Raw genomic sequence first — 24615 nt, 5'->3', positions numbered from 1 at the left:
GTTCTGTGCTGCAGTGGTAGATAAAGCTCCTAATTACCTGTGGCATCAATGATTTAGCAATCATATATGATTCTTCAGCTTCTTTTGTTTTGTTTAGGTTCTTGTAAGTTCTTCCTACATTCATGTGGGCACCAATATCATCTTAATAAGAAAAGAATGAAACTTAATATATTTCCATGCACTGCGCATCATGAAATTAAACACCTCTGTGTTCAGGTAGCGTGAATTACAGGTACTCTGATGAAACATGTCCATCACCCAAAGAAGAAAGCAATTCTATCATTTTTCCTCTTAATTATAAAGATAATAATTTAACCAGGAACTGGTTAAAGAGGGATTATAAAATTATGTGGGAAACTGTAAAAAGTTTAAGGCCCCATCACACTTCCCTGTATCTAATTTCTTGCTATAATAGAGGCATATAAATTGAAGGTTATTTATAATCTTCTTAAAGGAAAGATTACCCAGTATTATCTAGAACTTCTCTTGTAACAATATGCAAAATGGATTAAATGTGCATTTTGATATTATCTAGATTTTTAAAATTTTCTTACATACTACTTTAGTTTTGAATAAAAAATAAAGCAATATTTATACTCCATAAGAAATCACAGTTTAAGTTCATACATAAAGAATGTCATGCAAAGAATAGTTTTGAAAGTATTTGCAGCTTTTTATAGATAGAAACCTTTTATGGAGGACTTTTTTAGTTTATTTCCAAAAACCCCAGATCAATTAACTTCCTGTATGACTTAGTTTGACGTTCAGTTGAAGCAAACAGTCCATTGAGCAGCTGCTAGTAAGCTAAATACACTGAAATATCAGGAGTGAAGAGATGGCAACTAATCAAAGCTTTACCTGGTTGCACTTGAGTGGCCTGTATGAAAAACTGCAGAGCTCTTTCAAAATTTTTTTCATTTTCTAATGCATGCCCCACATTGTTCCATAGTTTTGCATTGTTCTTATTTACCTAAAAAGAAAAAGATACCAAAGCATAAGGTTTGAGGTTGAAATTACTTAACAACTGAGTTTCTCTTACCAATATGAAGACATAAAAATGTACTGCAAATGACAGATTTCATAAAGCTTCTATATGCAAAGAATAACAGAACACTACATACGGAATGATCACATTGATCTTGTGCAACATCAATTTATTTTAGTTATTTGCACCTAGAAATACTAAACATCTTAAAAATCATTTTAACTGTTATGGGATATATTGCAAGCTGCCTTATCATGCCATATGAACTTAGAAGAAATTATTCTATGCCTCAAATTTTTTGTAATTTTTGTACTGAAACGTATCTGGCTTTCATCCAGACAAGAGAATACATCCAACTTCTTTGACACAAGAAAAATTATCAACTATTATCTGCATATGGATTTCTATGTGTGCATCACACTGCTTTTAAAGCATTCCCAAAAGCAACTAATTAGATGCCAGTACTCTCAATATAGAAATTAATGTGCTGAAACAAGCATAATTTTTGTCCATTTTTATCATGTTCCACTGCAGCTTCTTAAGAACAGCAACAAGAACTTTCCATTATCCTTTCCAAATAGAATACAGTACCTTTAAAGCAGACATAAACAAAGTGTACTCCGACTCCCAATCCCAGTTTCTGTGCAGTGTTTTTAAGGCATGAGTGAATAGCACCGCAGCCAAACAAACCCAAGAAATTTTTCTTAGCACACTATTAAATAAAACAAACAAAGACTTGTAAGCACACCAACAATTCTAATTTTTATTAGAATAAATATCTCATATGCTAAAAGGCAAACAAAGGACCACATTTGTGATTAGCACACTCAAATTTGAAAGGAAATAATGTTCAATTTCAAATTAATTTTTTACCTGCCTTTGTTGTTATACCCATGCAATTCCCTCAATAAGAACAAGCCCAATTCACACAACACAATAGAATTTGTACAGAATGTTTACAGAAATTATACTTCTCTCAAAACTTATCTGTAATTTAGGATAATAAATATGATGCCAAAAAGTGAGGTTCTCCAAAACACTATAGAAAATGTTAAAAATGAAAAAAAACAACTAAAATAATTTCATACTTTTGTTTCACATCAGACAATCCATACCTATTCTTTAGTGCACATACTGCCAGTGATTCCCACACTGCAGAATACACCTTAATGGAGAGGTCTGTGGAGACTACTCAATCTTCCATAACCAAATGTAATCCTAGTGCTACTGTAATATCTAAGTAGGAGAAAGGTTTAGTGTCTTTCTAGCAATTTTATTTTTAAAGCTGCAAACTGGGGGCAAAGGTCACTCTGTGACAAGTTTGTCACGAATAATCTTCATTTTGTGCGGTTTATTTTTCTGGACTTTAAACATGACAGATAAAACATATATATTAACATGCTAATCATTTAGTTTCTGGATTATAATTCAATTATGAAAAAGATTTTAAACATTCAATAACCTTCCCACAATTATGAATACAATTTGTTTTAAAATAAAATCTCATTCTTGAGTGGACATACAGGTGTTCACCCTTAACTGCTACTTCTCACATTTGACCTATGGAACAGTTGTTCACTCTGCTACCTACTTCACAAGGGTTTACTAAAAACTGCAAGGTTCTTTCCCTGTCCACTTCTAAGATAAACCAAATGCATATTTTGTCTACTATGTTTGGTTTTAAAAATACTAAAAACGGGGAACTGTAAAATTAAGAGAGTAATTCTAAAACACTACCAAAGTGATCAATAAGAACTGGCATATACAGTAATCTGTAAACTCATCAGGCTTACAAGAAAGTTTTATTCTTTCCACGTATTTCTAATGCAAGGAACCTTTTCTTTCTCATTTTAGAGACCTGATTTCCAGTATTTTTGTAGTAAATGATACTAGCTGACTAATTTTATTCCCCAGCCATCCTCTCCTGGTTCCTTGCTTTCTTTCACATCACTTCTATTTTTACTACCTTGTAGTGGGATTTGTGAGAATTCCACACTCCCACAATATATCACTAATTTCTCATTATCTGGTGCTGTCAGCTTCAGCAGCACCAGTTAGTGTAAATTTTACTGCAAGGCCTCATCTCTAACAATAGTAGACAACATAGACTGCAAATTGCTGCCTTTCCATTTGTCTGAACTGGCATTACGATACCACTGGGCTAAGGGTAAAGCATCCACATCAGTGGGAGGTATGTCCAAATCAATGCAGAAGATATCAGAAAACACAAAAGTGTGTGCAAAACATGCTTTTAGAGCACAATTTTTAAGGAGAAATTGTTAACCAAAGAATTGTTTTGTTTAACAAATACTGAATGGCTCTGATATCCATTCCTAGCATGGTATTTCTGAAAATTTGATCTTTTACTGATTAAATTTTCAGCAACCTTAATTGGCTGACTTACATGCATTGTAGAAACTTCAGTCAGTAATCAACTCTGAATAAAGTTAAAACAGTTTTGATTTATACTCATCTATTATTTTCATAGAAGATAACCGTATTTATGGCTATGCAAGCTTTCCCATTAGTGCTTTTATCAGTATGAATTCATTTACCTTTTATTTGATAATTTCTTCCATCCATGTGCTACTAAAATGCAGAATCCCATGCTAGGAACATATAACACTCGCTCTGCTACTACGAATCCAACAGGAAAAAACAGGTTTGACGCAGGAATGAATGGCAGCACTATTAAGCAGAGAGCCTAGAAAGGAAATACAAATAACATTAGTAATCAAGATATTGGCAGTGACAAACTGTACCCAAGAAACAAGTTAAAAATTACAAAAATAATCCCATAAAAACAGACATAAATTGAAGATATTAGGTCTTTTTTTTTTATATTCAGATCTGTTTCACATTGAGATCACTCTGAATATGGCAAGTAGTAACATGAAAATTATTCTATTCCTTACTTAAGGGCTTGGAAGTCTATTTGCTTTACTATACTACAAAAAAAGAAAAAATAAATAGGATCAACAAATTAATTACATTCAAAACAATGTGTTAGTAAGAGTTCCAGATACAGAAACAAGACTGCATAAGACCTTTGGACATTATCTGACAATTAAATATTTGTTTCAACCTATTTAATGCATAAAGCAGCTATTTTTACAGTACAATAGAGTCTGTTTTGTGTTTCTGTAAGAAATGTGAATAACAAAACCAGAATCAGTCACCAAATAAACATCAGTTTTTGGACAGAGTGCTAAGAGTACCTCAAAGTATCTGAAATTACAATGTACTTAAGAACTGCACAATTGTAGTTCTTAGGTTTGGGACTGACTTCTCATTAAATATTGTAGCTTATTAAGAGGCAAAGAAATGCATTTGTTGCAAAGACATGACCAGTTGCTTTAAGTCCCGGATGACTGTTAAGTAGCAGATTTCCACTCTCTGCTTCCAGAAAAGACATGAATAATTATTTCAAAATAGCTGGCCTCCAAGCTACAGAAAAAAAAAACCTACAAAAACAAACCTACAGAAATGGAATTTTTCTTTGAAGAAAGAGTAATTTTCTAGAAACTTTCAGTACAACTGACTATCTAGAGTTAAGCATGACATTAACTGCCTCTTCCATGCTAAAACAGTTAAATAATCCAGTGTGAAAATCAACCCAGGATTACATATATAAAAATACAACACTGATTTAAAACTTTAATTAAGATTTTATCTTGTATTTCAAGGATATTTCAAGACTATGCACATGGATCATTGACACAACTCAGCTGCTGATTCACAGCATTTCATTAAGCTCCATGAAAACAAAACCACAACTAAGCCTCACACCATACAGAATACATTGATTACTTGGGGATATTAATGACTCACTGGAATGCAGCAATAGGCTTTGACCTATCATATTGTTTCATTTTGTAGCACATAACAATTAATATTTAATATAAAATATTGCATTCTCATTTCCTATGAAATCAGCTTCCAGGCACTTCAATGCTGAAGAAAATCAGCATAATATTGAAAGCTATATACACAATATAGGTACAGATTAAAAGAAAACAACTTGCATTAAACCAGGACTATACTGTGTCAGGTGACATAGAGGCTTGCATACTGGAGTGAATGATCCCACAAAATCCCTCCTATAAAAAGCACTTGGAATAATAAAAACATATGTAAAAATACCACCCTCAAACAAAAACTGACTTACACCAACATATGCTAACAAAACATTAAAACATTAACCCTTTCCTCTTGTGAATGTCACCAGGTAGGGAATAAACAGAAATACAGGGAAATAAACAGCCTTAAAATTCAGGAGGTGTCCTATAAAAGAAGTGAACCACACTTCACACACATTTTTCCTACTAACAGTGCAGTGGAGAAAAACTCATGCCTCAGCTTATATAAGGAGGAAAATGCAACTACTCTGCATATTTGAAGTGCTGTTAAACTTCTTTTCTGAGTATGTCACTTTGCACATTTATGGTATCAATAATTTTTTCTCTTCATACACACAGTTTCCAAATTCAAGACAAGAAATTTCATCAGCAATACTAGATATCATTTTCACTGGTCTTCTAGGGAAGTATATTGCACATATGAGTCAGAATTATAATATAATCTTTTAGAAGTGCATCAAAATTTGTCAGCTGCTTAGCAAAGAACTACTTAAATCTTAGGTTATGCATAAATATTTCCACCCATCTGAAACTTCTGTTTGCTGATTAACATACTAAAAAAATGCATTATTTCTGAAGCAGACCAAGATAAATGCATGCAGGTTTGCTGTACACATAACTGCACCACTGAACTAATAAAAACTACAGTATCAGGTTATCGTTCACCTTGTAAAAATTTGAAATAGAATCAACAATTGATGACTGTTTTTTTATTTTTTTCAAAAATACCAGCTCCTTTGATCCTTCCCATTTCTTCCAAAATATTATTTTCTGTTAATCCATCTCAGTTTTAAGATCATATATAATAGTGAACAGACACAGGAACTGATCTTACAGCTTGACAAAATTAGTTTTTCATAATATGAAAACAACTTACAGAAGAAAAACAAAACAACAATAACAGAAGTAGAAACCTTATTCCTAAATGCAAAAATATGTCCTTTCTTTTACACCTATGAGAAAGAAAATAAAATCTCTTGCTAAATATACAACTACTGACATTTAAATAAAGTAGACAGCTTGCAGGATTAAAATGCATTCTGGTCCTTGAAACACATTTAAATTCTATTGAAAGCCCCTATTTGCCAGTTGAGCACTGAATATCTGAGAAAGGCTGCAATACAGTTTACAAATACATAATAAGGGGCATATTTATTCTCATCTCTAACAGAATCACATATTTAGTTGCAATTTAGCAGTTTTCTTGCCAGACAATTTTCCTCTTATGTGTTCATTCCAGCCTAAAAGGAGATGCACATAGTTTCTCTGGGTCACAGCATATTATATGTGTGACCATTCAACCTGTGCCACTTACTCTTAACAAAAGGACAAACACGGTGCATCGTTCATACCATCAATACTGTCTTGGAGGAATCTCCAGGGTATCGGAGACTGAAGACCATCAAAGATCCCAGAAAGAAAAAGAAGGTAAGGGTGGCAATATTTCTAACATCTAACAAAGACTCCACAAGAGGAATAGTTCCCATTGTCCAGTCACAGCATAATTCTGAAGGATTGAGAAGAAGCCAAGCATTTACAGGGAGGAGGTAGTTGAAAGTCAGCTGTCTTGCTGGGGATGGACTAACAGCAGCTGGGTTATCAAACCTAAAACAAAAGAAAGGAGAAAAAGGAGCTTTTAATGAAGAAAGATATGATCTTGAATCACTTTGTGGCAAACTTTAGTCATAGCTAGACATGTAAAATATCCTAATCTTCCTGCATTTGTCAGGTGTGAAACCATGCACAGTGATTCACTGAAGAGAGGGACAGAACCTCCTCCATGTTTATGAAACTGTTTTGGGATATAATCAACATAAGTTTGAAGAAAAAGAATGATTAACACCTCATGTTGAGTTCAGTGGTGCTTGTTCATGTTTTTAATAGTTCATCTCATTTTTTCAGGGACAGTTTTAGATTCTTATATTTCTACATTGCTCAAACTTAAGATAAATTAGTTTTTCAGTTGTAATGTCATTCATATACATCTTCAAGTAGTCTATCTGAAGACAGCCATGCTTTCCGCATAGTACATGCCTAAAATGTAAAATATATTCTGTATGTAGAAGAGGAAACATTTAAGAGGTTTGGAGAATCCAGACAAGATTCAAATAAAGAGACAATAAAAAATACTTAAGTAATAAGACATTTAATTTCTGAATTACTAAGATGAACTACCAACAGTAAACTTTTTTAAATGGCTGCCTGATCAGATACCTCAACATTTTGGACATTTTATTCAACAGCTGCTGAAATATATCATTTAGCAATTTCACAAAAATACAATATTGCACAGACACTGAATAATAATATTATTAAAATAGGTGAATAACACTTAAGTTCACATATTTTTGGCCATTTCATTCCAACTTCATTAAGTCACATCTTATTTATAAACAACTGTAAATAAGAAACACTTTACTATTACCTTGTAAACACTGGAAGCTGAGACTGGATAACCTGGACTCTGACAACTACAAGCAGGAGTGTACTGAACATTAGGACTATGAGCTTCAACAGTGTTTGGAGCATAGAGAAAGGAATACTGCCCTTTCCTCGAAGAATCTGTACAGCTGTGTCCAATAATGCTGGCAAGGTGTACTGCAAATTAAAAAATGGTTTATAATCAGGCAGGGTACTCACTAGTTCCTTAGATAAATATGAGCTACCTAATATTTTTTCCTTGTTTTTCTGTAAATGTCTGCTTCAAATAGTTAATTAATTCAGGTACTTAGTGCCTTCATGACAAGTCACCAAAATAAGGTCTCCATTCTAATAAATTAGTCAAGTATTCTTGCTAACACTATCACAGCTGAACCTGTACATCCGTAGCTATTTTGTGCTGACAGATTAAAAAATTGTACCATCTTCAGAGACTTGAACAAATGAATGAAAACCATGAAAGGAAGTCTCAAGAAGAAAAATTACTATTTTCAGAAATACCAGCCCCTCTGAAAACTTGCCTTATAAACAAAATTCCTTATGAATGATAGAAATACTATTCGCCTCCTGATTAGCCCTGGCTTTGTATTTTATGCCTCTACTGCAGTAAGTCATCACTCCTTGCCTCATGAGCATCATAATCTGCAGTTTCCCATTACATAAGCTATTTTCTTCTCAGTGTACCTCTTTCCTTTTGTCTTCATGACTTCTGCTAGTGATGATTTATTGCTTTACATATACCGGGTGGCTAAACTACAGAAACTGAAATGTTTTTAAGGACTGGTAAAACTAAGTTCATGTGTCACTTGTGCTTTCAGAAGAAGCCTCAGTTTGCATTTTATCTTTCCTACTCAACTGACTTACACATTCTTGTTAAACTTCAGTGAAATTGAAGATCAGATCAAAAGTTACTAAAAGAAAGGAAGAGTGGGCTGAAAACCAGTCACGTACTGGTGATTTCCTTAAAAATCCAGCTAAAAAACTGTATTTTAAATCACTAGACCTGCAAAGGCAACAGCTACAAAGACATCTATGTGATTTTGGTATTTAAGCCTTGATTATGTGTCCCCAGGATAGACAATCTTTTGGCTTTTATTGGTGCATTTTTTGCAAAATTTTCCTGCAAGCAATTAAAGAATAATAACTATAAAATTTTCTTAAAATATGGAATGCTACAAGTTTAATTGCTACATTTAAATTTTTAATTTATTTTGGTTATTAAAATGTCTAGAATTATTTAATTGAAGGAAAATCTTGTTTCTTTAAGGAAAAGTTGCTATTAATTTAAAGGCTTATCAATGCTTAAAATGAAATCTATCAGATAACCGTATTCTTAGAACAACAAATTTCTTAAGAATATTACTTATTCAAATAGGACTGTTCTAAAACAATTGGTTACTCAATAGAAAATGATGAAATGAATTTGTATATATATGTTCTCTATTTTTACTACAGGGATTAAAACCAAATAATCCTCCACCTTTATGCACCTCAAGGGTTTAATCAAGGCTGTTACACGTTAGGATTTGCAAATCTCAGTCAGCTAAAACCATAGGCTTCCATTAAGACCTGTCAAGTCTTCACTGAGTATATTTGCTAACATCTCTGCACGGCACATAAAGGACAACTTGGAATTTATTTGATTCCCTCACTGTCAACTGTCAAACATGAACTGACTCAAAAAAATCTGAAAAATGTAACAGAACTATTGAGTTGACCTTAAACGAGAAAGATCAGTACCAAAATATGATGCTTCAAAGTACTTAATGTCTCATAACAGAAATCCACTTTATTTTTCAACAGCTTACCCCTTGAGCAATGAAGACTTCATACACACAGCATATCCCCACCACTGTTATTCCTTGTTCTTTACACAGTGTTGCAACAGCTACTAGAAATACAGTCACTGCAATTGGAGTCCACACTGCAAATAAAGAAGAAATTATTGAAAATGTTCCATCTTACAAAAAACACATTTAATAAAATAAATTACTTTAAAAAGTGAAGACTTTGGGTCCTCAGGTTTGAATATGCCATGTTCTGTAAACTTGTTTAGTATATGTAATGTCTTATGAAAGATGACTACTTTTACTCTACAGAAAATAATACACATGCACCAATTTTTAAATTGCTCTTTTAAATTGAAAGAAATAAATTAAGGGTAAAAGACTAATTTATAATAAGTAAAACAAAGCATCTCAGTATTTCCTAAATCATCAGAGCACTTTTTCAAATGGAATACTTTATAGGGAGTCATGACTTCTTGCTATGTCAATCTGACTCTGGCAAAGATGGAAGCCTCCTTTATCTGCACTGAAACCTCGGAGTTTACTTGTGACTGACCATCTGAGGCACTTCAGCATGCTTCCACTGAAATTGCAATAATGAAAGTCAGTGCAAGCATCTCCTAGAGTAGGTGTTATAAAACTAATTAAAGAAATGCCCAAATCTTGGGAAAAAAATGCAATTATAATGGAAAGTAGCATTACATGGGTATCTTGGCTCTGAAGGAGTTTTGGTACACACTTGCTGAATAATCACTTCACCTCTATTAGGGTTTTAAGAATGATTTTATCAGTGATAAAGAAATGAAATTATTTCTCTATTTGTCAATCATTTACCTATGGTATTATCTGGCCCTTTAGACTTTGTGTATGACAAAAAAGCAGCTAGGAAAAAAATAGATGATAAAAGCTCTGCTCTGCCCACAACTCCAGTTACCTGAAAAACAAAATAAAAACCTTAATTATTATTCAGTATTTATTATTATTTGATATTTTAAGATAGATTGCTAATAAAGAGCTCAGCAAATGCTAGGTATATGTTACTAGATATTAATTATTATATAAATATAGCAGATCTCTAAGGAAGTATTCCATAAAGCACAGGAGTCACCAATCCCAAGGAGCAAGAAACTGGGTACGGAAAGCAAGAGGTCAGTGCTGCTGAGCAGAGAACTGCTGGGTCAAACTAAACTGAAAGAAGCAAATGCCCAGGCAGCAGAAATAAGGACCGGCAAAACTGAAAAAAACTGGTAACAATGGACAAGGAGAAGGCTGAGGTACTCAACAACATTTCTGCCTCTGTGCTCACCAGCAACCTCTCTCCCCTTGATGAGACAGAGAGGAGTGGATTTTATGAAATTCTGAGAAGCATTAAAATGCATGTGGCAAAAGGTTGTTTCAGAATCCCAAAGAAATACAGATTCATTCCCATTTCAAGACCTGTTTTCAAAAAATGCTAAAGAGAAGTCAACAATCTGATACGGAAGACAGGTCATTATGCTCATGGTTATTGCAGTACCACTGTGTTGCCTACAGTACCTTCTTGGACTACCATTCTTTGTCACTTGTCCTCTTCTGTAGTGCCTCTGATTGCTTCCAAATTTTTACAAGTAACATGGCTGAAAAATATCAGGCTGTCCCGAGGCAGATGGTCGTATTTAGCGACGGAAACTGCATAGTTCATGATTTAACTATGATGATGCTGCAAACTGACTTTTTACCATCTGGACCCAGCTAGAAAGTTTTATTGCTAGTACATTCTTGGTCAAGCATGATTGATCCAGCACAGCATAAAATGAGAAAGTAACTCAGTATCCAAGGTCACAGTGTAAAGGAAAGTATTCTTATCTAAATCTGAAATCGTACTTTAGTATTTCTCTTAGGACTACTGTATGTTTACCAAAGGATTCACTGAATCACACACAGACAAAGCATGTTTCACACTTGGTAAGACACTACACTTTGTGCCAGTTTTGAAGAGCATCTAAGTATTTGTTTCCAAAATATCTTAAGATGTTTCAAAGATTGGTGGTCTGGATTCCAAAACTGTTTAGCATTAAGATATTAAAGAGAATTTTATCTGTAGATCAGTTGAAAGAGAACATTAATAAAGCATGTTAGTGTGCTTCCACAGTTGCCTGCCTCCAAAAGAGAGGTTCTATTTCTGGATACAAACGTGACTTATGAGAGAAAATTGCAGCACTCACAAGGTTAGTTGACATCCTGTAGTTATAAAGGTGGTTTACATACTTCTGGCCAGAACAGTAACAAAGTAACTAGGAAGACTGAACTGAAATTGTAAAGACAAGGACAAATGAAACGATGATGTTGTTATTCAACTCATTTTCTAAAAATTTCCTCTTCAGAAGAACATATATCATCACTGCAAGAGCCTAGCTTCTTTCTGAACTCCAGCAAAAAATGATCTTCTACTTATCCTGCTCTGATAACTTTTCCAGGAAAAATCTATTTATTGTAAGATAGGCAAAGGGTTGAAATATTTATGCATTGTATCTGCTGTTTCATACTCTTGTGCAAGTGACTAATAACTAGGAGATTAATTAAAGAAATTAATACCAGATACCTTTCAATTATAATTATAAAAGATATAAAAATCCCTAGTCTTAACATGCATCTCATTATTACCTCATCTTTTCTGTGTGAGGAAGCTTCCCCTTGTTCTTCTTTTTGCACACTGAAAAAGGTGAGGGTGAGAAGAAAACGAGCCCTTATCTGACTCTGCACTGAGTACCTGAGTACAACAGCAGGGGGATTCAAGGAGAATCGCAGTTTCGCATTTCCAGGCCAGCACCACGTTGAGCTCCTTGTGTTACAGCGCCCTCCCGTGGCGGACAGCAGGCCCTACACGCCCTCTGCCCTGCGGCTCCGGAGCTCCCAACGCGGCCTTACGCAATTAGCTTCTGTCACACAGTGCGCCCTAGGGTTTGCACGGTACTTTCTTGCTAACTCTGAACTAAAAAGCATCTGTGCTACTTGATATTTCCGGCAGAATCTGAAAGTTCAGGCATAATAAAGAATCACTGAAATTTGGAATGAAAGTGACAAAATTACAATGGTTTATCTAACCTGTGAGCCACTAACCTAAGTCACTGGCAACTTGCTAACACTGCTGCAAAGATCCTATCACATTTACAACAAAGAGGCAAAGCCAAATTTGCAATTTAAAGCATGTTTTTTCAAAGAACCAGAAACCAAATTAAGTAAACAATTTTGCCCAAGTTTTACAGGGGTTTGTGCTTTGGAGTAAGCAGAAATTTTTAGATGCTTAACTTCTTCATTTCAAACATTCCCTTAACTTCTAGCAACTATGTATTTGTAGCTTAAATAAGAGCCAACTTTATCAACTCAATTCCTGTAAAATTTGCTCAAAATACATGGATGCAGGCTTCTTAATAATTGCTTAAATGGATCTGTACTGTTACTATATAAGAGATAGATGGAAACTCTTTACCCAAAAAAACAGGACCAAAAAAATTAAAACATAAAGTAAGAGCAAATCCCTTTCATTTTATTAAAATCAAAACAGTCTACTCGCCCCTTCTCCACCCAAAAAAAATCTCTCCACTCAATAAAGTGGCATCACCTCCAAAGCAGCAGAAGATTCAAATATTTTCAGTTCTCTGAAAATAAGCTAATACTATAAAGAGACAGGGCTTTGCAACACCTGTGTATTGAAATCCAGGAAAGCAAATTGAAGGGGAGCAGAAATAACAGCAGAAAATGCCTCAAATCTGCTTTATCAGATTTTCTGGCAGAAAGAAATTTTATGAATGGTGATCACAAGACTTCATTTCCTCCACAACATTGCAAGCCTGGTTTGCCATTAAAAAGTATATAATCAGAAAATTTGTACAAATAAAGCTTCTTGGGTTTTTTTTGTTTTTTTTTTTTTTTTTTTAAATAGCAGTACAGAATTCCTCCAGAATCAAAGAGAGAAGAGAAATGTATTTTTTCTTCCTTATACACTCTATGTTAAAGTGGAAGGTTCAAACAGAATAGGGCCTAATCTGGCTATAGCATAGCAATGATAATCCTAGAGACAGTCCCACTGGGACAGACACATTGACATAAAAGAAAGTAGACAGAACAGACATGGTGATTAGCCACAAGGGATTTTGGAAATGCATTAGGAGGCATTCATAGTATTTGCAAAATAGGATACTGTACACAAACATCTAGGTAAAGTTATAAAAGCCAATGTATATAGCAGAGGCCTAAATTATTTAGTCCTTAAATTCATGTTTCTTTAATTATTTTCCAGTAGCTGCACGTAATATAACAAAACTCTTGAGCATGGATATTTGTCACTTCCACCACCCACTGCAAAGGGAAGAGTAAGTACAAATAAAATAATAATTTCTGGAGTTTTATATATAAAAACAGCTATAAACACCATGAAATTTGAGTTTAATTAACACAGCTCAAACAAATTAGGCACATCACAGCTGTACCTACCGCTTCAGTATGTATTGGGTGCACTGCAAAGAGCAAGGATGCAACGACGCTGCTCCTGTTGTCCAGGAAGAGCTTACAGACTTTGAGGAAGACAATGCAAACCACCACATGAAAGACCAGATTTAGAAAGTGGTAAGAAACTGCATTTAACTCGCTGAACAAGTAGTTTAAGCGAAATGTTAGAACTGTAAGGGGACGATAAGATTTATGACTCCTCTCCTGAAAGGAAACAAATAAATCAGTCACCACTAACTTACAAAATGACTTTCACTCCAAAATACCTTTCTAAACACCTATCCATACCTCAGTCCCCTTCTACTGTCATACATCTACATTCAAAACAAAGATATGAAAATCAGTAGCCCAACAAAAAAGAAAAAAGCATTTTTCCACTGGACATGGTTAAAGATTTTTTTTTTTAAGTAAAAACATGTTAAAAAGTACTATTTGAAATTCACTGGGGGGGATTAGAAACCTACTCAACCCTCAATGAATACAGAACTAAATGGCATCTATAAGCTTTGGTTAATTATGTATCGGTGTCTATTTGCAGAGCTAACAAGTAGTATGTCACATAGAACTAACCTGTAAGTTATGAACATAAGATTATAAAGTGGAATGCCTTGAAAAGCAGAAAATACATGAATGGGAGTGAGTTTTTATTCATTTGCTCAGCAATAACACCATGTGTGACTTTTGAAACTGTATCAAAATCCTTTAGCTATTGCCATTTAACAATGTTTAACAAGAGCTTCAATGCCAATGCTGCTTTTCAGATAATACATAGCTACTCTATAAGGGGTTACAAATCAGAAACTCTGAATTCATATATATATATGTACATATATATACTTAAATACATTTAAAGGATTCAATATCCTAATTCCAAGCTTTGTTGTTTAAGTGTTATCTTTCCTTCCAGGTTGCATTTAGAAATAAATGCCCTTGTATATATAATATCTAACTTTTGCAGGAGAAAATAAATTGGTGAGAGTTGTTGTTCAATTTTGATATTGTGATTACATAGGAAATAACATCATGCAGATGTCAGTACAACTTCATTATGAAAATAAAGTTATTTTATTGAGCCAAGGGAATGAATATAAGCTATGTCTTCCTGATACTATTGTACACAACACTAACACCATCAAATTCCACCAAATCCAAGCTATTCTGCTAAAACCACACTATGAAAAAGAAGTGCAAAAACACTCTGCAAGGTTTTTTTCAATTTCCTAAATGTTTCAAAGTGTTTCACAAACCATTTACCTCAGACATTGGAGTGCCCCAAAAGTCATTCTGAAACAGATTTCTTAATGGAGTAGAAGGATGCAAATCTTTATTGTCCAAAATCGCTGAAACATCATCAAAAACAAACCCACAAAAGAGACTGTTCCAGTAGCAGGCTGCCACCACACCAACTATTAGTGCCGCTTCCTTCAGGCTTACGTCAGCCATCTTCTCAAGGAGGTTTCATAGACAAAAACTGAAATATACGTAGAGAAACTTGAGTAGTTTTACTTTATTTATCAAGTTAGGAAGTCAAATTAAGACATCAAATACTTTAGAAGTTAATGACACTCCATACCTAACAGTCAGTAAGATCAGAAGGTTTCTTCAAGTCATACATGTAACATGGTTTAGTGTTTAAATTAAATACCCCCATTAAAATATTTTGCCCTTAAAAAGCCTTAAAAAAGCTGGATACACTGCTACTTTTCATGTTTTATTTGGGGGAAAAGGAAAAAAAAGCATTGATAATAAATTGTGATGTAGTTTTCAGCAGACAGTTATGCAGTTCAGGAGAGCGCTGCAAACTGATAAACTATGAAAAATAAGTTCTCTGGAATCCTGAGAGATTTAACATACACAAAATTCTAAGTTAGCAAAGAGGCAGATACTGTGTCAATTATTTATGGGGTTTAGGTTTAAAGGTGTTTCTCAAAATATTTCAAAATCAATTAAAACTAAAACAAACTTTAAACATTCTGATGAACAAACAGGAAACTTATAGAACTTCATACAGGGGGTTCAAGGACAGGTAAAGGACATTAATAATAATAATAAAAAGTTAAACTTACCATTGAAGGTCACACTAGGCTCACTTGCATTCTTTGTAGAAGTTCACAAGATGGTCATTTTTTTTCCTCAACTCTTCCAGTTGCTCTGATGTCACCGATTCTTCATGAGGCTACTATCTGAAAAAAATTGCATGCAAAACCCCCAAAATTAACCTTATTGCGTATTATTTTCTCTCATCTCGCTTAACTTTCTACGCCCTAGAAATTATTAATCAGCAGTTTTATGATGATTTACATAATATTATAAGGGTGAACTGATCAAAAGGTGAAATTACTGTGTATTGGGTTGTTCAAAAATACTGTTGTGCCTCGGAAGAATAAGAAGGTAATTACAGGTCAAAGGCATTTCTTTTTACCACTGGTTGACTCTGCATAGACCACTGCCAACTGCTAGGACCGAAGATACTGAAAGGCTACAGACAGCTGAACAATAACTTGATTTTTAAAAAATGGACATGACTGAACAAGAGTATTTTCCCCCAAACTGTAGAGGGGGAACATCTGTAAGGACACAGAGCAGCTAATATTAGCCAGATAATGTGGATCCATAAATACATAATAACTGCAGCCTTATATTTATCACAATTCACACATCAAAGCTGATGAGCTATTTGAAAGCTACAGTCTGCTTTATTGTACTAAACCCTGAAATCCTGGTGATTTTTTTTTTTCCTTTGGTCTACTGAGCTTTTTAAAAATTGTGTTCAGATTTATCATAAAACATGCTGAGCTGGAAGGGACTCACAAGGATCACTGAGTCCAACTTTTGGCCCTGAGCAGGACAACCCCAAGAATCACACGATGTGCCTGAGAGTGCTGTCCACATGCTTCTTGAACTCTTAATACAGGCCACAGAGATCTAGATAGATGATCTTGTTTGTAGTTTGCAGTCTGGACCTGAGAGCTCGCAATCACTCACCACCACCTAGTGGCAAAGGAGCAGTAGGTACAGGAAGGAATACACGTGCAACAAGATACAGGTGCAGCTAAACTGAAAACCAGGACACATATCATTTCAAAGAAATCAAACCAAACCATTTGGTGTTCCTCACATAATGGCAATTAAGGGCTTTTGTAGTACTTGGAGCACTGGCTATTTATGTTACTTCAACAAAGAAAGCCTTTTTTTAAAGCTCCATTGCCTCTGTAATTAACAAAAATAAATAAAAAACCTACCACAATGCTGAAGGATGTTGCTACACCTTTTTCATAGAATCATACAGTGCTTTGGGCTGGAAGGGACCTTAAAGATCATCTCGTTCCAATCGCCCAGGCTCATGGGCCACAGGCTCAATCCGAGTACTTTAAAACACTAAGATAAGTTTACAACTGAACATATCTATGGTCTTCTTGGCAGCCAGAGAAATCAAACAAAGCATGCTACAGGAATACACTTTTGAACTTGAGCTCAGCACTTTTTAGTTCCCCCTTCAAAGAAGGTGGATATGAAACATATGCTTCTACCCTGCCATAATTTGAAATTCATTTTTTGCAACAGCTTCTTAAGAGTCCACTTCCTACTTCTTGAAGTTACTTAACTATTTCCACTGAGAAGCAGTGATATCTGAAAAGGATCTACAATAAACATGTCAGGATTTTCCAACATACAAGCCTTTATTATTTTAAATACTGTGACATAGTAATATTACAACACAGAACCAACTCTAAGATTTATTTAAATTCAACCTTTAAGAAAAAGCTTTGTTAGATGAGTGGAGTTTTGGTGACTTCTAATTCTTTAACAACACTTATTCAGAAACAGCTACTGCTATCCAACTAACAAAAAACCAAAATTGAGTCCTAAGTATTGCCTCTTATCAGAATGAAAAGTTTAACCAGCCTTAATTATTAACTCTTTCAACTTTTGAAATTTTTTTTGCAAGGTTTTCACTTTTGCACATGTGAAAAAGTAGGTCAAAACATCTACTATACTTATCCCTTAATCCCAAGTGATTCTGATGCCTTCACAAGCCTTTCATTTTACTCTGAATTTCTAGTTTTCCTTCCACTCAGAACTGCACACTCTACACGACTATTGACCATGCTGCTCCCTGACAGAGCTCCACTCACCTACATGCCAGCTGTAGGGAAAATACTGTTGTAATTTGAATGAAAGAGAACTCTTAAGCATAAATAAATTCAGGTATTAGATAAATCCAAAGTTCATGTTTTAGTGGCTAGTCCACCATCAGAGAACTCCAGAAAGGACCCACATTTAACATTGAAAGTTTTTATTGCAATTCATCTTCTCTTTTACATGCACATTTCAATCACAGATACAATTACATGCAAATACATGGCTATACTTTGGTCTTTCAAGACAAGTATTTGAGCCACAGACACTCCAGGCAATCCTGAAGAGTTTTACTAAATTTACTGTAAGCAATGAATACATGCAACAAAATGCACTGTCCTAGTTTTAGCAGTAAATCACCCAACATACTGCTTGAATTGTACCAAACTCGGTAACCTCTAAAGCATCACACCATACCACTCTCAAATTTTATTTGTGTGCTAAAGCACTAGGTCTTAAAAAGCAAGAGGCATAATGGAAATCTGTTAAAGCCCCCATATTCAATCACTCTGCTTCTAGGCTAAGCACAGAGAGAAAAATGGGAAATGTAAGGCCACTAGAACTTGTAGATTGCACAGAATTGCAGTACAGGTAATTTACTATTTCTGACTTGCATTCTGGCATTCTAAGGTCTTATTTTCTTGGAATGTACCATAAAGATACACAGAGTTAGGAAAATTACTTTTTTCCACCTGCTTTGATTACAGGGTACTTTTAATGCTTTTGCTGATTTAAAGCATAAATATGGAATAAAAAAATTGCAGTCCTTTATGTTAGCATAACAATACAGATTTTGAGCAAGTCTTGCCATCAGAACTACCACTTCCTATCTGCTACTGTAGCTGGGTCTACCCTCACACTCCAAGCTCCAAACCTGCAATGATCACCAACATGTCGAGAATGCAAAACTAAAGCAGAGGTTTATAAAAGATCAAGCCAGGCGAAAGTATGCCTGCCATTAAACTCAGTGGAAAACAGCAACTGCGTCTTGGCAACCAAAATTACTTTCACACCAACTAATCTATTATCAGCTTGATGTTAGAAAGTAAGAAGCCATGTAAGGAGTATATAAGACTGAGATCCTTGCAAATCACAGACATGCAAGAGGCTGCTGAAGCCTTGATATGACTGGGCTGCTCACGTGAGTGGAAATAATTCTCCTTCTTACCCAAGTGACATGTTGATCAACCCAAGTATGGTCTTGCAAGTGCCAGAACTTCACATCCAGTGATGGATGTATTTGATAAACACCTGCAAAATGTTGCCTAAAAGCTTCTTCTTTAAAACAGACTTGTTGCAAGCGTGAATTGCCCTTGTTCCACATCGCTACCTAGTCCTAAACATGCAAGCAGACTGAATATCCCTCAGGTTATTTTTTCATCTCATCTACCTGCTACTTTGACAGCTTCTAAGACTGCCCCTCAGATACCTTAACCACCCCTTGGGTATGACTGCCAGCTTTTGGCCTAGTGCACAGCCACAGAGCTACCATTTAACTGGATGAAATCAGGACAGACATACTATATTACAAAGACTTCTATTGGATGCTTTAATTTACAACAATATCTGACCATCATGAAGAATATACAGCTGAAAACAATGAACAGCAAGGTAAACCTTGAGAGTCAGAAAATGCACTGTAGTCATCAGAGCCAACTGCAAAAAAAAAGAATAGGCTGTGCAAAACAGCCTATCATTGGACTACATTTCTGAGGCTGTTTTGCACAGAAATCTGCACTTTGCACTGCACCATTTTCACATTTGTACAGAGACATTAAATGGAAAGGACAAAATAGAACCAGAACTCTCAAGTCCATTTGGCTCATAAAGTACATAGTTTTCCTGTTCCAGCTTCTTGAGATCACTATAATACTTCATGCAGTCTTCAAGAATAACAGACAAGAATAAAATGTAAGAGTCTCACAAAACTGAAAAAATGCACTGAGAAAAAACAAAGTAACAACCACCAAAAGAGTCAAAGCACTTTTAGAAGATAAGAAAACACAATTTTTCTCAGCAATTGCTTCTAAATCCATGACACTACAGACAGTTTGGCACACCACATGTTGCAAGATGCAGTAGTCTGCGTAAGAAAACCTCTGTCACAAATAAAAAATGCATAATGATGATCTAAGAGTATCCTCAGCTGGGAAATTTGGGAGCACAAAAGCCATTTTCTGTCCATCAGAATTCAAAAAAAATTGGCGAGTGTGCATCTTGGCAAGAATACAGCTGTAACCCCAAAAGCATGCAAAAGCTATTTAGCATTCCATAATTAGCTATCTGCCACTTTACATTAAAAAAACCTTGCAGGAACAAATATGTTTTTGTCTGTTAGACACATCTGACTAGCAAACTTTTGAAACTTAAACATGACTTTAAATTTGTTTCTTCTACTGAGTAATGGCACTTGCATGGATTGAAAGGCATTAATAACGTGCTAAGCCAATTTACTAAACAATAATGAGGCAATACTGGATATTTATTTACTAGACACAAACTTTATTGATCACTGAAGGTTCTGAACTGCTTAGAACATTACTTACAATTCACACAGAAAACCTTCAAATTATCAAAGATGATAAAGTGAAAAGCTGTTAAAACCACTCCTAGGGTTACTTTTATTTTTAAATAGGCGAGCAACTATTTTTAAACAGGTGAGCAACTAGTTCATCTAAGAGCTAGTAGCTGAACATCAGCAGAGATATATACAAACTGTTGGTACACTCACTTAAAAATATCATTTTAATACAGCTTCTGAGGCTCTGCTAATATCCTAATTTGTATTGCCTACTTGCTAACCTTTGCTCATTTTTATTCTGAGTTAAACTGAACATTCTTTCTGCTGATTTAGTGCAAGTGTTTACTGACAGAGAGAGATCATAATTTTGTTTCTGTTTTGTCTTTCCCACAAAGCCTTAAACTTTATCTATTCATGCCACTCCAAGATACAACTCTAATATGAAACAACTTAGATGCAAGGCTGAGATTTAGATGATTGGGCTTGAATCTCATCTAGAAAACAAGAAGTATTTGGAAATATGAGAGAAGAAATAATACAAAACATGCCTGAATTTCCCTTTTATCTTGCTGAAATCCTAAACCAGGATAAATATAACAAGAAAAGTTTTATTGTGAAAACCTTCTGCAAGGTTTTCACTACCAGATCAAGAGGCATGGGACTACTAGGAAATACTCTTCACTATATAGGAAGGTAATGGCCTCCAGCCTTCTCTTCACATAGTTCTGAAGGATTAACTAGAAGAGCACTGGCAGTTCTGATACAAAGTCAGAACACGTGTTGCAAGCCAGATGAAAGATCTCCCACTGGAAAAGAACTTGCTGGCAACCAGGCAGCTTGTGATATCTTAGGTTACTCTGATACAAACAAGGACCGAAATGTAACACAATTTAAAATGGGTGAGACGAAGATACTGATTTAGTTGGTGGTTTAGCTTCAATTTGTTCAATGCAACTGGTACATGCCACTTGAAATACAAACCACACAGGTCTAGCTTGTACTTTAAGACTTAGAAACTTAAATCAGGAACAGAATCTCACATTTCAATGTTAAACAGTAGCAAAATAATACCCATTCTGTTTAGAGCAATTACATAAAACATCTTTTGTGGCCTTACTGATACAAAAAGTGTCTCTAAAATAACACTTATCACTCTCAGTGTTCCAGAAATGCAACAGCAGAAACTGCTTGCTTGTTTACACCAAAGAATAAATTAACAAAAGCTACATGTGAGGTATAAGCTGAAAACACAGCCTTTAGACTCTGCTACTCTGTCCTTACTTAGGCTGGGTCTGAATACGATTTCTTGTGTACTTTAAATGACATTCCATTAAGCTTTTCAGAGTGCGGTTTTTCTGTTAGCTCTTTGCAAGGGCACACTGTTATCAAAGCTGTGATTTAACAAGTATGCCTAAGTCTTCTATCAGAGTAGGTCAAACAGCTCACTATGCAGTTGAATTTATTTCTTGGCTCCAGAACTGTAAGTATCTAATCCCACTAAAAGAAGATTCACTTACACAAAGTTCATCATATGAAGTGGCGCAAAACATAAGAAAAACTAATTTACTTGGTACAAGCCATGCTGTATTTTTAATGTTTTCTCATTTTCTGTGGCATTGATACTTCAATTCCTTTTACTGTTTTTTAACTTTTGGAGTTCCCATGCCAGCTTCAAATCCAAATACCTTTTACTTCTGCACCAATGGTCTTTACTAGCTGCACTACACAATTGCAACCCAGATATGGTTTCACTACCAGTAAATGTAATAACATGTTCTCTGCTGATTCTGCAACAGAACACTCAAAAATGCTGAAGCATATTAAATAAAGTACATTAAATAGCTATACTGGCATCAACAGCTGGTTATGATGATGGTGATGATTTAAAAAAAAAAACAAACTCCTATACAGAAGCATTCCAGCATCAATGGAATATTTTCTCTACCACAGAAATATTCCTTTCCTGAAGGCTTAGTTTGTGGCTAAGGTGCCACTATTTTCTGTGTCACTTCCTATACCTATAAAAGTCCCTGCTACTAAGAAATCATTGTTTTACACTTAATCATAATTAATTTTATAATTTATTTATTTTTAGTAACATTACCCATTCATTAAATACACCCAGTCTCCTTCCCTTCCCTAACTACAGTTCGCTTTCTGTACCTAATACAGAACCATAATTAACCAACCCCTAGCTGAAATATAGAAGTCTTTGGAGTTGTGCTGTGACTGGAACAACTGCATAACTATAAGGAGCGCAAAGCATCTTGCATCTTGTCAGTCTCTAGTAAATATCAACATGGATCAAGAGATAGCAAAAAAACTGAAAACAATTATTTATCAAAAAAAAGGACAAAAGTACATAGATAACGTAATAATCACCTTTCTATTACCATTAAAAACAAACAAAAAAAACCCCAAATCCACTTCAGCTTTCCACAGCTGTTGAATAAACAAATGCAAAAAGATAAACATGCCTTGAATGGTTCTTTTTTATTTGAAAAGATGTATTCACACCCATTTAACTAAAACACAGGATCCCAAACTTCCCCGGTTATCAGACCACAACCAAAACTCAGACTTGCCTGCTAATAGTACCCAATGGATTCGAGTAGTTTATAGGTGTGATTTTCCCCGTGCCTTCCGGGCCCCGCTGTTCCCTCCGTATCCCCAAAGCACAGGCGCACCCGGGCAGCCGCCGGCCGGGCAGGAACCGACACGCTGCCCGCAGCTCGGGGCGAGGCAGGGAAGGAAAGGGCAGGCTGGGCGGCGGAGCCAGGGCGCGGTCCCGGACGCCGCTCAAGCGCCGTGGCAGCGGTCGGGGCCGCACCGCAGCGCGGCAGGCGCGGGTACTCCCCGACGCGGCACGGCGGGCACGGCCGGCGGACCGAAACTACCGCGGGCAGCAGCTACACCGGACCCCCTCCATCCATCCATGCTCCCTTCCTTCCTCCCTCCTCCCGCCCCCGGCAAGGCCCGTGGCGGGGCGCGGCCGCAGCGCGCCGAGCCCGCCCTACCTGAGGCCGGGACAACACCGGGACTCGGACCGCAGCGCCGCCGCCGCCGGAGCCGCCACCCACCGCGCGCTCCGCCGCCGCCGCACACGGCGCACGCGCGCCGCCCCGCCTCCGCCCCTAGAGACTGTCGGGAAAAAGGCGGGCGGTGCGGTCGGCCTGGACGCATGCCGGGAGCTGTAGTCACGCAGACCCCGCTCGGTGGCGGGGGTGGCGCTCGGGGCCGTTGCCCCGGTGAAGCGGCGCTCTCGGGGGGGATCGCGCCCTGCCCGCCTGGCTGCCCCTCGGGACCGGGAGAGCCCGCTTGGCACCGTGGGGCTTGCCTGTGGGTGCCACGGAAGCGCTGACTTTCCCTGCACCCACGAGTATCCGGGTCTGCGGGAGAGTCCCATGGCGTCGCCTGGCAGCGGCCACCGTCATCCCCCAGGAGCGGTGAGGCCACGGGGCGGGGGGTACTCCGGGCAAGGAGACCAAAGCTGCCCAGCCCGAGCGGCCCGAGCTCCGCCGGGAGCAGCCGGGCCGGGGGCGGCGGCGGGGCTCCGCTCCTGCGGGCCCCGGGCAGCGCGTCCGGCGGAGCGCGGGGCTGGAGCGTCGCGCCGTGTCTGCTCGCGGCTGCCGCCTCTGCCGCGCCTCGCTGGGAAGGAGAATGCAGAATAAGGCAAACTGTTCGTTCAGTAGAGCTGGAATGAAACGGGGACAAAGCTGTCTCGGCAGCATGCTGGAGGGATCCTGGGCTGTCACTGTATCCTGTGTCTGGGGTATGCCAAACAGGAGAGAATGGGAACCTGCGAAGATCCTCTCTTGATTGGGGTTTTATAATTAAGATCTTGTGCTTCGCAGAGCTACTCCGGGTAAATGCAATTTGAAAGTCGAAAGTAGCTTAAACTGGATTACCCCATGTAAACAAATGCGGAGTTAGCAGATCACATCTCCCGCGTCACTGTGGTGCTTCTTGATGTTAAGTCTCCCTCCTGTGCGCATGACTCTGCTGCCCATTATACACACCCTGGTGGGAAAAGGTCAGCTCTTCCCAGTGGTGCTTGATCTCACTGCAATGGTAAGGTATCTCCATGTGAGCTTGGCTCGCGTGGTTTCCTGTAGT

The 24615-nt window shown here is 36.9% G+C and overlaps 2 protein-coding genes across 10 annotated transcripts in view; one reads left to right on the top strand and one right to left on the bottom strand.

Annotated features, from left to right (window-relative positions):
* The window catches only part of TMTC3 (transmembrane O-mannosyltransferase targeting cadherins 3), a 29628-nt gene extending 5971 nt beyond the window's left edge, over window positions 1-23657 (bottom strand). Inside the window, exons 1-12 of the mRNA XM_012569060.5 lie at window positions 23517-23657; window positions 15905-16021; window positions 15093-15309; window positions 13824-14042; window positions 10185-10284; window positions 9372-9487; window positions 7550-7722; window positions 6477-6729; window positions 3541-3689; window positions 1577-1697; window positions 859-970; window positions 38-141 (exon numbers count right to left, since the gene is read on the bottom strand). Of these exons, the coding sequence (XP_012424514.1) occupies window positions 38-141; window positions 859-970; window positions 1577-1697; window positions 3541-3689; window positions 6477-6729; window positions 7550-7722; window positions 9372-9487; window positions 10185-10284; window positions 13824-14042; window positions 15093-15281 (1536 nt within the window). The 5' untranslated portion in view covers window positions 15282-15309; window positions 15905-16021; window positions 23517-23657. The remainder of the gene's footprint in view (window positions 1-37; window positions 142-858; window positions 971-1576; window positions 1698-3540; window positions 3690-6476; window positions 6730-7549; window positions 7723-9371; window positions 9488-10184; window positions 10285-13823; window positions 14043-15092; window positions 15310-15904; window positions 16022-23516) is intronic.
* Window positions 23658-23815: 158 nt separating this feature from the next.
* Window positions 23816-24615, top strand: part of CEP290 (centrosomal protein 290) — a 49248-nt gene continuing 48448 nt past the window's right edge. For all 9 annotated transcript variants that reach the window (XR_012053463.1, XR_012053465.1, XM_030260896.4 and 6 more), the window contains exon 1: window positions 23816-23945. The gene's annotated coding sequence lies outside the window, so the exon portion shown is untranslated. The remainder of the gene's footprint in view (window positions 23946-24615) is intronic.

Source organism: Taeniopygia guttata, chromosome 1A, assembly GCF_048771995.1.
Source record: "Taeniopygia guttata chromosome 1A, bTaeGut7.mat, whole genome shotgun sequence".
NCBI classification, from domain to species: domain Eukaryota; kingdom Metazoa; phylum Chordata; class Aves; order Passeriformes; family Estrildidae; genus Taeniopygia; species Taeniopygia guttata.
Note: the sequence above shows the minus strand (reverse complement) of the source record. Positions and strands in the feature narration are given on the sequence as shown.